Raw genomic sequence first — 15,871 nt, 5'->3', positions numbered from 1 at the left:
TAAACAGATGGGAATATATTAAGCTGAGAAGCTTCTGCATCACAAAAGAAATTGTGCCCAGGATACAAGAGCTACCGACTGAGTGGGAGAAACTATTTACCCAAAACCCATCAGATAAGGGGCTAATATCCAAAATATACAAGGCAGAGACAAAACTTTACAAGAAAAAAATCTAATCCCATCAAAAAATGGGGTAAAGAAATGAACAGACACTTTGTCAAATAAGAAATACAAATGGCCAACAGGCACATGAAAAAATGCTCCACATCACTAATTATCAGGGAGATGCAAATCAAAACAACCACAAGGTACCATCTCACGCCACAGAATTGGCACCCATCACAAAGAATGAGGACAAGCAGTTCTGGTGAAGAAGTGAAGAGAAAGGAACTCTTATTCACTGCTGGTGGGAATGCCGTCTAGTCCAACCTTTATGGAAAGTGATTCGGAGATTCCTCCAAAAACCATAAATTGAGCTCTCATAAGATACAACTATACTACTCCTAGGGATATACCCCAAGAACACAAAAATACAATACAAAAATCCCTTTCTCACACCTGTATTCATTGCAGCACTATTTACAATAGCCAGACTCTGGAAACAAACAAGATGCCCTTCAATAGATGAATGGCTAAAGAAACTGGTACATATATACAATGGAATATTATGCAGCCATCAGGAGAGATGAAGTCATGAGATTTTTTTATACATGGATGTACATGGAATATTATGTTGAATGAAATAAGTCAGAGGAAGAGAGATAGATGCAGAATAGTCTCACTCATAGGTTTTTTTTTTAACTATGAAAGACATTTTTGCAATAATTCTCAGAGACAAAAGAGACGAGGGCTGGAAGGTCCAACTGATGACATGAAGCTCATCACAAAGAGTGATGAGTGCAGTTAGAGAAATAACTATATTGAGAACTATCATAACAATGTGAACGAATGAGGGAAGTAGAAAGCCTGTCTAGAGTACAAGTAGGGGTGGGCTAGGGAGCAGGAGATTTGGGACATTGGTGATGAGAACGTTGCACTGTTGAAGGTGGGTGTTCTTTACATGACTGAAACCTAACTACAATCACATTTGTAATCAAAGTGTTTAAATAACGATATTAATTTAAAAAAAAAGAAATGAGGAACATTGTTGGGGAAAGCATGGTGGAAAGCATGCTGAAAGTCCTGGTTTGATTAGTCACCATAGGTTCTTCCTAGCAGCAATGAATGTCTGAAAGATTTAATAGCTACATATTTCTTCTCTTTTAAACTAAGAGACAATTTTCTGTTGCTAAGTTATTTTTATAATCTTTTGGGGTGATTGCTTTGAGAGGCCAATCAAAACCAGTGACAAATATAGAGCCTCATATATGCAAGACTCGTGCACCATCATTTAGTCTCATTTATTGTGTTTTATCAGACAATGGATTTTTGGGAGCAACGATCATCTTCTGAGAAAGGAATGCAGAGAATCCCAACTCTGTGGCCAGATGAGGATCTCACAGGTCATTTTTAGGGATTTGGTTATAGACTTTGTATGGTTTTTTTGTCTCCTTCCGAGTTTATGAGTAAGGATGAAGGAGGGAAGCACACTTCTACAGTTTCATCAGGCAGGCAGCCCCTTCTAAATATATGCTCCATGGTTCCCAGTCTATGGCATGGCTTATTCCTTTCACTTTGCATTAATCTTGAGTGAGAAATGTCACACACCTATCTACCATCGATTGATATATGTTTCTTCTTCGAATAATTTTTCTTTGAATTTCTCAATTCTTGCAGTAATCAATTTCTAGTCTCAGGCCTTGATATTGGAGCATTGAGCTCTAGGTGAAATGAACACATAGTCCTATAGATATTACACTCCAGCCCCTGGATACACCCTTGGAATCATTTCAGTTGGGGAGAAATAGGGTGATAAACACTCTGTCTCTTTTTCTTGCTACTCAGTTACTGTCTTCTATAAATTAATTTAATGTACAAAGCTTTGGTTGATTTTGACTTACATTGTATTCAGAGTAATGTGAGATTAGGCGTAGTGAGCAAAGGAAATGCACAGAATTTTCTCCCTTGGTCATTCTAGTTTCTGTTTTAGAGGGTTTGATTTGTATTTACTTGTTATGGACTAAATATATGTGTCCTCTTCAAAATTTGTGTATGGATATCCTAACCCTTGATGTGACTGTGTGAGGAGGTGGAAGTTTTTAGGAAGTTAGTGCAGGTGAGCAGACAAAATGAGTGGGATTAGTGCCTTTATAAGAAGAACAGCTATTGAGATGATTTTCTCTTTGTCATGTGAGGATAGGAGTGGAACCCAGCTATAAACATAGTTATTAAGGAATCTTTGCCAAGAACCTGATGATACTAATAATCTGATCTTGGATTCCAGCCTTCAGAACTGAGTAGACGTTGTATAACTCCATTTGAGGTATTCTCTTAGGGTATCGTAAGGTAGTCCAAACTACATAGCCAGACTCTCACTGCTTCTTTTTCTGAGCCTAGACAGATTCTCTTATATTCTCTCCTTCCTCTATTCCAGGATTCTCAGGAACATACTTTCTGACTTAAATCACATTTGACATACCATATATACTCAAGTATAAGCCAACCCAAGTATAAGCTGACCCCACTAATTTTACCCTAAAAACTGGAAAACTTAGTGACGAGTATAAGCCAAGGTGGAAAATGCAGCAGCCACTGGCAAATTTCAAAAATAAAAATACATACCCAAAACAATTACAATAATTGAGGAATCAGTAAATTAAATGTTTTTCAATATTTATTGCTAAAGAAAAGCTGTAAACTAGCAACAATAACTTTAAAACTTTAAATAAAGTGCAGAAAACCATAGCTTAGCAGGTAATCGTGCTAAATCACAAAGATTAAAATCCTTCAAAACTGAATTCCTCCTCATCATCATCTGTATGTCCAAATAGAGCTTCATCTATATCTGATGTGAGGGCATCAGCATAGACATTTTTTTCATCACTGAGTTTGCAGATATCCTCATCACTGCTGTCAGTCTCATACAAAGTGCAGAATATTGTGGATTAAATAGCGCAGTGGCTAAAAGTGTATTGGCACTACAAACAATGACCAGGTTTGGACAAACTAGTTTGCCTGGAGCCTAGAGTTGGTCTTATGCCAGGAAACATCAGGGGTAGGGTCTCCTTGTATTTAGGCCAAGGCTTTTCCTTTCCAAGTCCCTCATGTTTTGGTGGGCCCATGCAAACAATAATTGTCACTTTAACACCGTTTTTACTGTGCTCCTCTGACTCTAATCCTTAAGAAAAACAACCCACTTAAACTTTTGAGGTAATGTAAACTAATATGCATGTGCATGGAAATGTAAAAAAGTACTTTGCCTTCAATGTTTAAAAAATTACATAAGTTTTATGGCTTTAGATTGCTTTGTATGCTGCTAAGAAATATTATGTACTACAATCTGGGGACTTGAGGGACAAAGTAATTGTACATGGGTTGTTTTATTTTTCTTAATGTTCTTTGCTGAAAGTTCAAAGTTCAGATATCAGCAATGGGACTACTGAGAATTCTGTTTATGGATGATTGTCCTTCCACTGTAACTTTACCTTGTCCTCATTCTTTGCATCTTTGTTCTCATAATTAAAAATTAAAAATTAAAAAAAATAGTACAGTGGCATACAGTTCAGTTGAGCCGTCTTCCTCTTCAGTTCAGCCTCATCTTGTGGACTGAGCTGAAGCACCGACCCTCCAGCAGATGATAGAAAATAACTGGAGACTATGTGAATTTGATTCCGTGCACGCTCACCAAATCAAACAACCTGTATGGCCCGAGTATAAGCCGAGTTCAGGTTTTTCCAGCACAAAATTGGCTTATACTTGAATATATACGGTATTAAAAAATTTACTTTTAGGTTTTTTTTTTTGGGGGGGGGCGCACACCCCCAGCTCAGAGGTTACTCCTGACTATGCAATTCAGAAATCACTTCTGGCTCTGGGAGCTATATGGGACTTTGGGAATAGAACCCAGGTTTGTCCTGGGTCAGCTGCGTGCAAGGCAAATGCCCTACTGCTGTACGATAGCTCTGGTCCCACATTTGACATACTTTTAACACACATAATTTATAAAAGGAGGTCCACTCTCTTTACTGTGTTTCTCAGACCTACTACAGTGCAAACCCTGTATTTTCAGCATGGTTAATATCAAAATTCCTGGCCACAGAATTTGATACTGGAAAACAATATTTTCCCCAATGGTAGTATCACTGGCAGTTTCCATATATACAAATACATCTCTCCCAGAGGCTATAATGTAACTCTGGAAGGAGATTTTTAGAACTAAGCATAAAAATCAGAAATGACACAATGAGCAAACCAGGCAGAAACCAGTATCCAGCCTGAATATTCTTTTAGCTCTTATTCAACAGCTCAATTCTGTATTGAGCCTTAACTTCTACCATAGTTCTGGTCTCTTGAATTTAAAATTAACATTTTACATTTACAAAGGGGCCCCTTTGCTGGCTTCTTCTCTCTCTTCCACAGCAGTTGGTGCTCAAATAGGAAGCCTACTGGCTTATTTACACCTGGTTTGTGCTGGATTTTTTTCCAATACATTGTAAGCACTCTAGGCAGAAGCTCCATCTCTCTCGCAATTATGCCTTAAATATTAAACTATCCTTTTGTTAAAACTATATTTAACCATATAGGTGTCTTATTTACTTAAAAAATTAAGAAGAGTAATAATGATTAAAATCTTTTGGTGATTTATGGACTAAAAAAATAATAAATAAAGTTGTATCATGGCATTCACATTCCTGTCCTAATTTACTCATCTTATTTCCACAAACTCTACTGTCTATTCCTGGTCGATGCACACTATTCCTCACAGAGATCTTTAAATGTCATATCTTTGAACTGACCATCCTTTAGCCCGAAATGCCCTTTTATTTTCTTTCCTATCTTAAATTTGGTTCAAAAGTCACCTCCTCCCTGAAGATTTTACTGATTATTTTTTTCAGAAAGAAATGTCAAATTATCAAACCTTTCTCTATCCTGCACTATTTCCTTTCGTATTATTGCAAAGTACACATTTCTTTTCTTGCATGGAGAACTAATCTGATAGAAAAATTCTTATGGAAAATGGTTTTAAATTGAGAACTACTGGCTTCAAGATGAACTTTGGGAAGATTTATAAATCGTAGAAGGTGAGGCTCTCTTCCAATGTTATTCTCTACTCCATTTAACACCTTAGGGACTATTGTCACCTTCTTGCTCCTCGGGCAGTTTTAATGTCAAGTTTTGTTAACTTCATAGGAATACAATGACAAACTAGTTGGCTGCAAGCAATGGTCCTTTTGTGGGAATAGTAAAGGCACCACTAAAAGTTTTTAGTATTTACAATGAGAAGTAGCTCAAAGTCTAATCATGTGAAATGACTATAGTTTTAATTTGGCAAAATTAGATTGTTTTTATTTTTATCAGTCACAGTGACTATAGATAGCCCTTTACAACTGCAGTCCTTCCATTTTAGTCAAGGACTTTCTTGATAAAATAAAATGGTCTTGTTCCCACTGTTTTGATCAATCCCTTTTGTGCATAAAACAAACTTTTAAGTAATTTTAGGTATTAGTCCTTTCATCTTTTTTTTTTTGATAAAGTTTCCAATTTCAACTTATAGTGTAGGATGAGGAAAGGAATATTTATGGTGATTAGGGCTCTGAATTTCATGTGGCCCCAAACCAATTATGTAGCTCAGTGATAGAGCTTTGCCTTATATGCTGAGGTCATGAGTTCGTATTTGATGAGACATACCTTGTGATTCTCAATGCTTGTTCCCGGCTCTATGCTCAGGGTTTATTTCCAGTAGGTCTAGATGGAATGCCAGAGACTGAACCCAAATTAGTTTAGTGCAAGGCAAGTGCTCTACTTGCTGCCCTACTTCTCCAGCACTAAGATTGTAAGTGAACATCACAGTGAGTGTGGAAGAGCAACACAAGCAAGTGTTCATCCACAACCATCAGGAGAGTCTGGTGCAGTCTATAGAATAGGGTAGAGAGATTCAATTCCTTTTGAAGCAATAAAAGAATATGGTACTTCTTCAAATGGAAATGAGAAGGTTTGTAATGAGTGAGAAGGAACAAGTTGAACAGCAGTCAACTAATTTTATAGAGACTTTTTAGCCAAGCCCATCTCTGTCTACATTCTGGAGAGCATATTGGCAGAGATTTCCTTCCTGTTTGATAGCAAATTCTTAGGAATGACATTAGACACTGGCATAATATGGTCCACACAAGAACAAAAACAGTTAAAAACTGGCCAGATATAGAATTCAGAATTTCTTTGACAACTGCAGTTTTTTCCTCGTGCCCTTACTGAATAGAACCATTTCACCAGTAAGTCAGTCATTTAATAATATATAAACAAGCAAATAGTAATAGGACTCACAGAATGAACAATTTTCATCACTGGCAATTATAACACACTTTTTCAAAGGGATTTTTATACATAATTTACAAGTACTTATAGAAGACTATGCTGAAGAGTTTCTGTATTTATAGTTGAAAATGCTCTTTATAATGTTATAGTACAGATGCAGTATTAACACTATAATTTGGGGGAAATGTTTATGTGAGCTAACAATTTAAAAATGAATCGACGTTAGCTAAGTATAGTGCCCACTAGAATAAAACATTACACAAGAGACTGTCGCAAAGAAAATCGAGCTCATTTAATGAGACATAAAGTAGCAAAGGTTGAGTTAGTTCATTAATGCTGGTGTAGTGCTTGGAGGAGATACACAAAAAAAGCACAAACCAAGATGCTATTTTGGAAAACTAAGTCTAAAGCTTTTTAATACTGATGGTGTAGGAAGCCACAGAATCCAAACAGTCACTTATAACTTTGCCAAATGGGTTAAAGGTCACCGTCAATTTCTTGATTACAGATGTTGTATTGCCTGCACAAAAACTGTTAAATGATCATTCAGTAAAGAAATACTTCATTAGAGGAGGGAATATTTATTGATAGGTAACAGAAATGTTTGAGAGTTTGGGTTCCATGCTCAGGACAGAAGTAGTACATTAATGGCTGGTACAATGAGGATTTTTTCTGTTATATTCTTATTGTTAAGTTCATCAACTCTAAGCTTCCCCCCTCCCCACCCCCATATTAAAGAAAATATTTTGGGGAGCCAAGCACAAAAGAATAGGAGCCAGAAGAAATTATGCTTGATTCTTTCTGGATGACTACAGAGAGTTTGGTGGAACTACCAAGTATAAACTCTTCATATGAGTGGATGAAAAAAATGTTAAAACTAAAACAGTCAAATATTTCAGTAAAACAAACAAAATCTCAAACAGCAATTCTAACTTGACTTTTTTTTCTTAGAGATTTGAATTTAGCCTAAGTCAGACGAAAGGGTATTAGTAATCTTACTCTTCTTCATAATAATTTTAGATATTTTAATAATGAAATAACTTTGGTAGTATTTTTACTTGGTGGCATTAATAGGCTTTCTAAGTACATGGAACAAATAATAAAAATGTCTTTTTTAAATTTTTGAGTCATACCAGCAATTTTCAGACCTCACTCTTGGCTCTGTGCTCAGGAAATATTCCTGGAGGGTTCAGAGGACCATATGGGATGCTGGAGATCAGACCTGGGTCAGCCACATACAAGGCAGGCACCTTCTACTTGCAGCCTCCAAGATAAATCTCTTATTCACATAGAGACTGTTTCCAGGCAATATACACCAGTGCAAAAAGATAATTATGGTGCTGGTATACAGGACTAAACAGAGTCCCTTTAGGGAAGTTATTTCAAGCTCACCCAATTGATTTTGCTGAAATCTGTTTACTCCTCCTATTAGCTCATACTCCTCACATACACTTGCAAATGTCTCTGTATCTTCTGCCATCTAAGCACTAGAAAATTTATGGACTGAGATCTGTCTAAAGCTACCGTATATTCCGGTGTATAAGATGACTTTTGAAACAAAAAAAAGTCAACCGAAAATTGGGGATCGTCTTATAAGCAGAGTATATCCCGAAAAATGTTTCAATATGCCGCTAAACAAAAGTTGTCTGAATATTGCCACAAAACGAATTTTCCAACTCGATCCTGCACCAATCACTGCAAGGCTGCTTGGACTGCCTCTCTAACTCAGCCAATCCAAGCAGGCTTTTGATGCATGCAAATTAGACAATGTTCTGGAACCAATTTACACTGTAAAAAGCCTGCTCAGATTGGCCAGAGTCAGAGAGGAAATCTATTACAATATAACCTTTGAACCTTTGCTCGTTGTGATTGGCTCACTGTGGTACATGAGCACTGGAACACATGCAGCACATGCAGCACAGGAATGTTCTGTCTGATACAGCGAATACAGGCCTAAACCTATGTGTTTTTTTTGTTTGGGTTTGTTTATGTTTTTTGGCCACACCCGTTTGATGCTCAGGGGTTACTCCTGGCTAAGCGCTCAGAAATTGCCCCTGGCTTGGGGGGACCATATGGGACGTGGGGGGATCGAACCATGGTCCTTCCTTGGCTAGTGCTTGCAAGGCAGACAGACACCTTACCTCTAGCGCCACCTCGCTGGCCCCCACCATTGTGGTTTTATACAGAAATTTTGCAGCTCCGAAATAATCTTTACTCATCCCTTCCTATGTATCCCCCCCCCCCCAGTAGATGTCTCTTTAGCTTCTCCATTGATCTTTGCATTTAGTGGTTGGGAGTGCTGGAGTATCAGGGTATTGAAAGAAGTGCTAGATTCAATCTGCCAGAACGTCTATGATATATATTGAAATGACTTCCCACGGATGTACTGTGTCCACACGGTTTGGAAAAGGAGGACTGATGAGAGGGAAGATTTCAGTAAGGACATTGGAACCCAGAAGCATACTGAAGGAAAGCTGGAGAGGAGTCTCCGTTTGAGCTTGGTAGAGGGGATTAGACTGGAGACTCCCTGTTCCCTTCCAGACACAGGCCTCACTGTCCCCAGAGAACAAAGATTCAGCAATGGCCCTGGACCTACTTAGAAATCTTTAGTTTAACTTTCTAGGTCTGTGTAAGTCAATCTATTGAAGATCACCTTGATCCATCATAATAAAAGAAACTCATTTTTTTCTTTATCTCACATGTAATAAAATGATTCATTAGTAAACCAGTTGTTTAGATTGGGTTTAGTTTTTCCAGAGAGAAATTTGGCACTGTAGACAACTTGGCTCCCCTGAGGTAGCAAATGGATTCATTTATTTTTCTCATTTGTTAATGAGAAACATGATTCCATGAAATGAGTTGGGGAAAAAAATCTGATATGTACATGTTGACTCAGATGTAGATTCATTCACAAAGCCATAATAATACTGTATTCTGTGTAACTCAGATTCCATTCATATAGTAGCCGTTATGTTCAATTTGATGTTTTTGCTGTTGGGGTGATGGTTACCAATGGCTGTGGGGAGGAAAAAGGGAGAAGCTAAGGTATGTTTTATTATTTTGTTTTGTTTTGCTTTGTTTTGTTTTGTGATGCCAGGAATTGAAACCAGACCTCCCATAAGCAAGCATGCCTTTGATCAGAAGCCTTATTCCTGGTCCAGGAATTCAGTTTCACCTTTACAACTCTGTGAGGGAGGTCCTATTCTCATCATTTTAAACTGAAAAGACTATTATCATAAAGAAATTCAATAACTATGTCCAAGACCACACAGCTAGCAGCTGGTCTGGATCCAGATTTTGTACTTGTAAACACTCTCCTAAATTGCTTTTCCAGCTTTTAGGTAAAACAACAGGCTCATAGTCAGAAGGCCCTTAATTGTTTGCTGTAAAATACAATTTTCAGGATTAGATAGTAGAGAGGGTAGGCATTTGCCTTGCATGCAGACTACCCGTATTCGATCTCCAGCATCCTACCATCCTACGTAGTTCTTTGAAATGACAGGAGTGATTCCTCAGAGCAGACAGAGCCCCTGAGCATTGCCAGGTGTGGCCTCCCCCAAATCATTTTTAACTAATATTTTGTGTATTGGCATTAATTTTACCTTGTGACCTGAAACATCTAAATCTGTTGATTTCATGGTTTCTGATGGAGGCCAGAAATTTAGTACAGGTGAGTAAGGCTCATTTGATAACCAGGTTGAGAACCCAGCACTCCATGTGACTCCCAGAACACCTCCAGGAGTGATAGCTGAGCACAGATCCAGGGGGAAGCCCTGACCACCAAAACAAACAAACTTTTGAGAGAGGCAGAGAGCTAGTAAAGTGCTCAGGGGTTACTTCTGGTTCTGCACTCAAAATCATACCTGGGAGGCTCAGGGGAATATTGAAGCCCAGTAGGGCATACAAGGCTAATGCCCTCCCTGTACTATTGCTCCACTCCAATTCTACAGTGTTCTAAAAGAGGTAGGGGTGGCTGGATTTTGGGGGCTTCTTTTTAGAAGTCTCACAGGAAGTACAAAAACAATCATAGATACTAGGAACCATTTTTCTTCTGTTTGCTCTGGTATTTCGTCTATGCCAAAGTTACATAAAAAATATAAGGAGCAGGGCTGGCAGCTGGAGCTTGAGCTGCCAGCGAGGGTTGGCGTCTGCCCCAAGGACGATGCAGACACAGATTACGAAGTGGTGTTGCCACAGCCCAAGGCAGTCCCGGCCAAGTGCATCATCTGTCATAGGCCCTTTCTCAAGCCCGTGGTCACCAAGTGCAGCCACTTCTTCTGCGAGGTCTGTGCATTGAACCATTTCCGCAGCAGCCCTCGTTGCTATGTGTACCAGAAATAGACCCAGGGCATCTTCAGCATGGCCCAGGGCATCATCAGCAAGTTTCATGTCCCAGGAAGCACAGACAAGGACCCCATTTCCCAGACTTAGGTTACCTGCTCTTCTTCCAAAAAACTATGAGATGTTTAGTGGTGGTTTTGGGAAGCAGACAAGTTTTGTTATGGATGTAGGGCAGTGCATAGTGGTTGTGGAGGCCAAGGACAGGTCCCCAGGGAGCAGGGGAGCAGGTCCTTGGCCCTGCAGCACAAGGACCCAGTAGGCCACTGAGCCACAGACCTGACCTTGAACATGGCTATAACCAGGCATTGGTGAGAATGCGGGGTCTGGGGGATGTTTCTGCTCCTGTGGTATGTGTGAGTGAGTGTGTGTGTGTGTGTGTTTGTGTCTGTGTCTGTGTGTGTCTGTGTGTGTGTCTGTGTGTATGTGTGTGTTTACTACTTTCATTTTCCTCCTTGAACACCAGAGCATTCTTTCCTATCAATTAGTTAGACACACACTCTCCTCTCTTCTTTCTTCTCTCTTCTCTCTTCCCTCTTCCTCTCTCCTTTCTTCTCTCTCTCCTTTCTCTTCTCTTCTCTTCTCTTCTCTTCTCTCTCTTTTCTCTCCTCTCCTCTCCCCTTTCTCTTTCTCTTCTGTCCATAGTACAATGTGGTCACCTGGGAATGACCTTTAACTACAAGCTGGAAGGAGTCCTTAAGTGTCACCGGGTGTATCCCAAATCCTCCAAATTTTTAGTAAAAAATAAAAATGAAAAAGTTAAAAAAAGATAGTGAGAATAGCATGCCGACCTTCATGTTACCATGCTACCTTCATCCCCATCTGACATCGTCTACCATATTTTTGTGTCACTTTCAAACATCCTTGTCAACCTTAATTCACGTGCATTTCACTTTCTTACACATTTATGTTGTATATATTTCCCCACAAGTTTTCATTTTGTCATGAATATAAGGGTAGACCATTGCATTCACTGCTGTCTCCCTAGGGCTTCATCAGTAGAGTAAGTGTATAAATGAAAGAATAAAATGACTGGGCCTTAAGGATTCCCCTGTAGAATACTGCATCAAATTCCTTGAAGCTCATAACAGCAGACTGAAATTTACAGAAATTTTGCAAACTACTAGTTTTGCATTAAAATGCCACATATCAGGACTTTCCCCCCCAACTAACTGTTTATTAGAATAGTGTTTTCTTCTCCTAAATCCATAAATAAATGAGATATTGTTGTGATTCCTGGGTTACTTAAAAGTGGTCCCTTAGTATCAGATTGATAGTTACAGCAAGTAGGGCATTTGTCTTGCATACAGCCAACTAAGTTTTATCCCCAGCAACAATTTTTTTTGTTTTGTTTTGTTTTTTGGGCCACACCCAGCAGTGCTCAGGGGTCACTCCTCACTGTCTGCTCAGAAATAGCTCCTGGCAGGCACAGGGAACCATATGGGACGCCGGGATTTAAACCAACCATCTTTGGTCCTGGATCGGCTGCTTGCAAGGCAAACGCCGCAGTGCTATCTCTCCAGGCCCCCCAGCAACAATTTTGGTTCCCCCAAACCTTGCCAGGAGTAATCCATGAGTGATCCATGAGTGTAGAACCAAGTGTGGCCCCAAAGCAAAAAATAAATAAGTACATAAAAATTTTTAAAAGCGGGCCCGGAGAGATAGCACAGCGGCATTTGCCTTGCAAACAGCCGATCCAGGACCAAAGGTGGTTGGTTCAAATCCCGGTGTCCCATATGGTCCCCCGTGCCTACCAGGAGCTATTTCTGAGCAGACAGCCAGGAGTAACCCCTGAGCACTGCCGGGTGTGGCCCAAAAACCAAAAAAAAAAAAAAAAAATTTTTTTAAAAGCATCATGAGTTAAAGTGTTTTAAATGCTAAGTATTTAATATAAATTATTTGTAGTTGGAAATACTTGTCTTTTGAATAAGCAACTATGGTCTAAATATGTCTCATCACCCTGTTTTTATTTGTTTTATAGATCCTTATGTTAAAATTCATCTGATGCAGAATGGCAAGAGGCTGAAGAAGAAAAAGACAACCATTAAAAAGAATACACTAAACCCCTACTACAATGAGTCATTCAGTTTTGAAGTACCTTTTGAGCAAATCCAGGTAAAATCATACATACTTTTGTCTTCCACCCCTTTCAATTTCATTTCCTTGGGCCAAAGAAAGTATACAAAGAGATTTCTTTCATTCTTGGTACACTTTGTTCATTAACTCAGCTATTCTTATTCCTATACACAGCTGAGGCTCAAGCTACATAAGGAAGAAAATGATACAAAGAGTTAAGATATGCTGGGACATTAGCCCAAAAAGCTCAGCAACATATTATGAAGAATAAAATAGTAGGTTTTCTAGCTCAACAACTCTGCTAACTCTAAAAGAACATTGAGATCAAGTTAAAATTCTAAAAGAAAAGAATTTTTGCTATATTTCTCCCATTTATACAAGTTTTAGCAAAATATTTGCGGTAATGTTATAGGTGATATAATCTTTCTAATATATTTAATGTATTAATATATTATTATAACATAATTGTAATAATTATATTATGTATTAATTATTATATTGTTATATTGATATATTATAAATATGTTTAATATATTTAATCTTTTATCACTGAAGGATGGTTAATGGGGGTCAGACACAAGATAGGGAACATGTCTTGTAACTGCCTCACCCCACTTCCTGGCCATGGTACACACATGTCATTTTTCATTGTGAGGCTCATTAGGGTGCTTCAGCCCTTTTCTGTGATCCTTAAACTGTGGTATGCCCAAATTAATGTGTAATGTCAGGGATGCAGACAGCAAAACTGCTAGGCTCAAATAGCAGAGTTTCTTAGATGACATTGGGGGCACCGGGTATATGTGGAATTTAAACTTCTGTTTCAAACTCATGAGAAAGAAAGCATTGGAGTCATTGTTTTCTTCCTCCAAAACAATTTTAAATGGTATAGTGGCAATAATCTCACCCCCTTTATATTGGTTTATGGGGCTCACAAAACCTTTCTTACATGCATTTTCACACTGCAACCAACTTATACTTATTTACTTTTAGTTTTTTTTTTGTTTTGTTCTTTTTGTTTTTGTTTTTGGGCCACACCCAGTGATGCTCAGGGGCTACTCCTGGCTGTTTGCTCAGAAATAGCTCCTGGCAGGCACGGGGACCATATGGGACACCGGGATTCGAACCAACCACCTTTGGTCCTGGATTGGCTGCTTGCAAGGCAAACGCCACTGTACTATCTCTCCGGGCCCTACTTATCTACTTTTAGGAGTTGCTATAAATGATATGGCAGAGGACAGATTTCCTCATCACTTAAATCAAATGAATAATCCCAACTCCTTGTTAACTAAATATGTTTAGTTAACTTAACTTGTGAGACCCAATAATCTCACAGCTTTAGATCCACCAGCAGGACCATAAGACGTCCTACCCAACAATTCATTTTGGTCTGTTTGTTCAGGGAACTCTTTTCAGTTCTAAGACCTTCTTCCTTGAAAACTAACTCCTCCTGCCACTTTATTGCTTAATCTCACAAGACACCATAAAAAGGGCACATTTACATGGAAAGTCCTATTGAAAATGTGCTCTTTTGAGCTATAATTTGATACCGTTCAGAAATACATGGACCTTTTTAACTATAAAGTGCAATACATGTAAATGTATTGAAAATGAAGCACATTAAAAATGGAAAATGTTGGGGCCGGAGAGATAGCATGGAGGTAAGGCGTTTGCCTTTCATGCAGGAGGTCATCGGTTTGAATCCCGGCGTCCCATATGGTCCTCCGTGCCTGCCAGGAGCAATTTCTGAGCCTGGAGCCAGGAATAACCCCTGAGCACTGCCGTGTGACCGCCCCCCCCCAAAAAAAAACCACCAAAAAAAAAAAACCAAAAAAATGGAAAATGTTGGGTTTTGGGAACAGCATATGAGCAGTGATAACATCAATTATGTGCAAAGAGATGCCAGTCCCAAGGAGTCCATTAGGTGCAAAAATAATGAGCATAGGTGTGTCTTCTTCCCTCCTCTTCTGCTTCTCAAGTTAATCATGTCTTTTAAAATTATTATTATTATTATTATTTTCTTTCCCCACTGGGCTGTTTTCCTACTCTTTGTATTTTCTTAAAGAAAAAAAAAAACTAGTGTTTCACATGCTAAAAATAGGAATTTAAGTTTCCTTAATCCTGGGGTTATAAGATTTTTTTTCTGTTTGTATGTCCCAATCCTTATTAAACACATTATGAAAGAAGCAAAAAATATATGCTGATCTCTAAAAGCACAGGCAAATATCTATCCCTGTCCTCAAAAGAAGAAAGTATAAATAAATCACAAAGGCAGCTGGAAATTTAATGCAAAGTCCTCAACGGGGCATTTTTATTTTGATGTTACTAATCAATCCCTTCCTACATGCAGTATCAGATTTCTCTCCCAACTATTCAAGCCAACCTTGAAGCCCTGCACTTCTGTGTAGACATTCTTTTTGGTCCCTGCCCCTGATAATATAATGAATTTGCTTGCAAATCGTTCTCAAAACCGGGGTGACCCAGGTCTCAATTTGAAACACCTATCTGTGGACAGGTAATTCCTTTGCTACCTGAGTCAACCCAAGATTGCATAAGGGAAGATGAAAGTGTATTTCCTTATTTGTCAGTGTGTTGCCTTTGACATTCTAAATTCGCCTTTTAGCAATGGTCTTTTGCTCTAATGGGAAGCTGCATATCAGTGCCATCTCACATCACATTGACCCAAGATCATGGTCCTCGGGGTTCACAGTCCACAATGGGCTATAATTCAGTGGCATTTCCATTCTGCCTTGCCTTCCAGGGAATATACTTCTTTGCTCCTTGGCCACCAAATGACAGATGTGTGTTCTCATCAACTGTGTGTGTTCTATTTCAATTTCCTTGCACTCAGTAATAATTTCTTGCAGGCTCAGGTGGGGGTTACCATATAGGATGCTGAGGTTGAACCCAGGTCAGCAGCATGCAAGACAAACATCCTACCCACTGTGTTATCATCCCAACTCTAAAATGGAATTTTTTTTTGTTTATTTTTGGGGCAACTTGGCTGTGCTCACAGGTTACTTCTGGTTCAGCACTCAGAAATCACTTC

General features: G+C 38.9%; 1 protein-coding gene across 3 annotated transcripts in view; it reads left to right on the top strand.

Annotated features, from left to right (window-relative positions):
- Positions 1-15,871, top strand: part of SYT1 (synaptotagmin 1) — a 594,801-nt gene that overhangs the window by 574,089 nt on the left and 4,841 nt on the right. For all 3 annotated transcript variants that reach the window (XM_049783494.1, XM_049783492.1, XM_049783493.1), the window contains one exon: positions 12,731-12,864. In XM_049783494.1, the coding sequence (XP_049639451.1) occupies positions 12,731-12,864 (134 nt within the window). The remainder of the gene's footprint in view (positions 1-12,730; positions 12,865-15,871) is intronic.

The sequence above is a fragment of the Suncus etruscus genome, chromosome 11 (genome assembly GCF_024139225.1).
Source record: "Suncus etruscus isolate mSunEtr1 chromosome 11, mSunEtr1.pri.cur, whole genome shotgun sequence".
NCBI classification, from domain to species: domain Eukaryota; kingdom Metazoa; phylum Chordata; class Mammalia; order Eulipotyphla; family Soricidae; genus Suncus; species Suncus etruscus.
The sequence above is the reverse complement of the archived record's forward strand: the minus strand, read 5'-3'. Positions and strand labels throughout refer to the sequence as shown.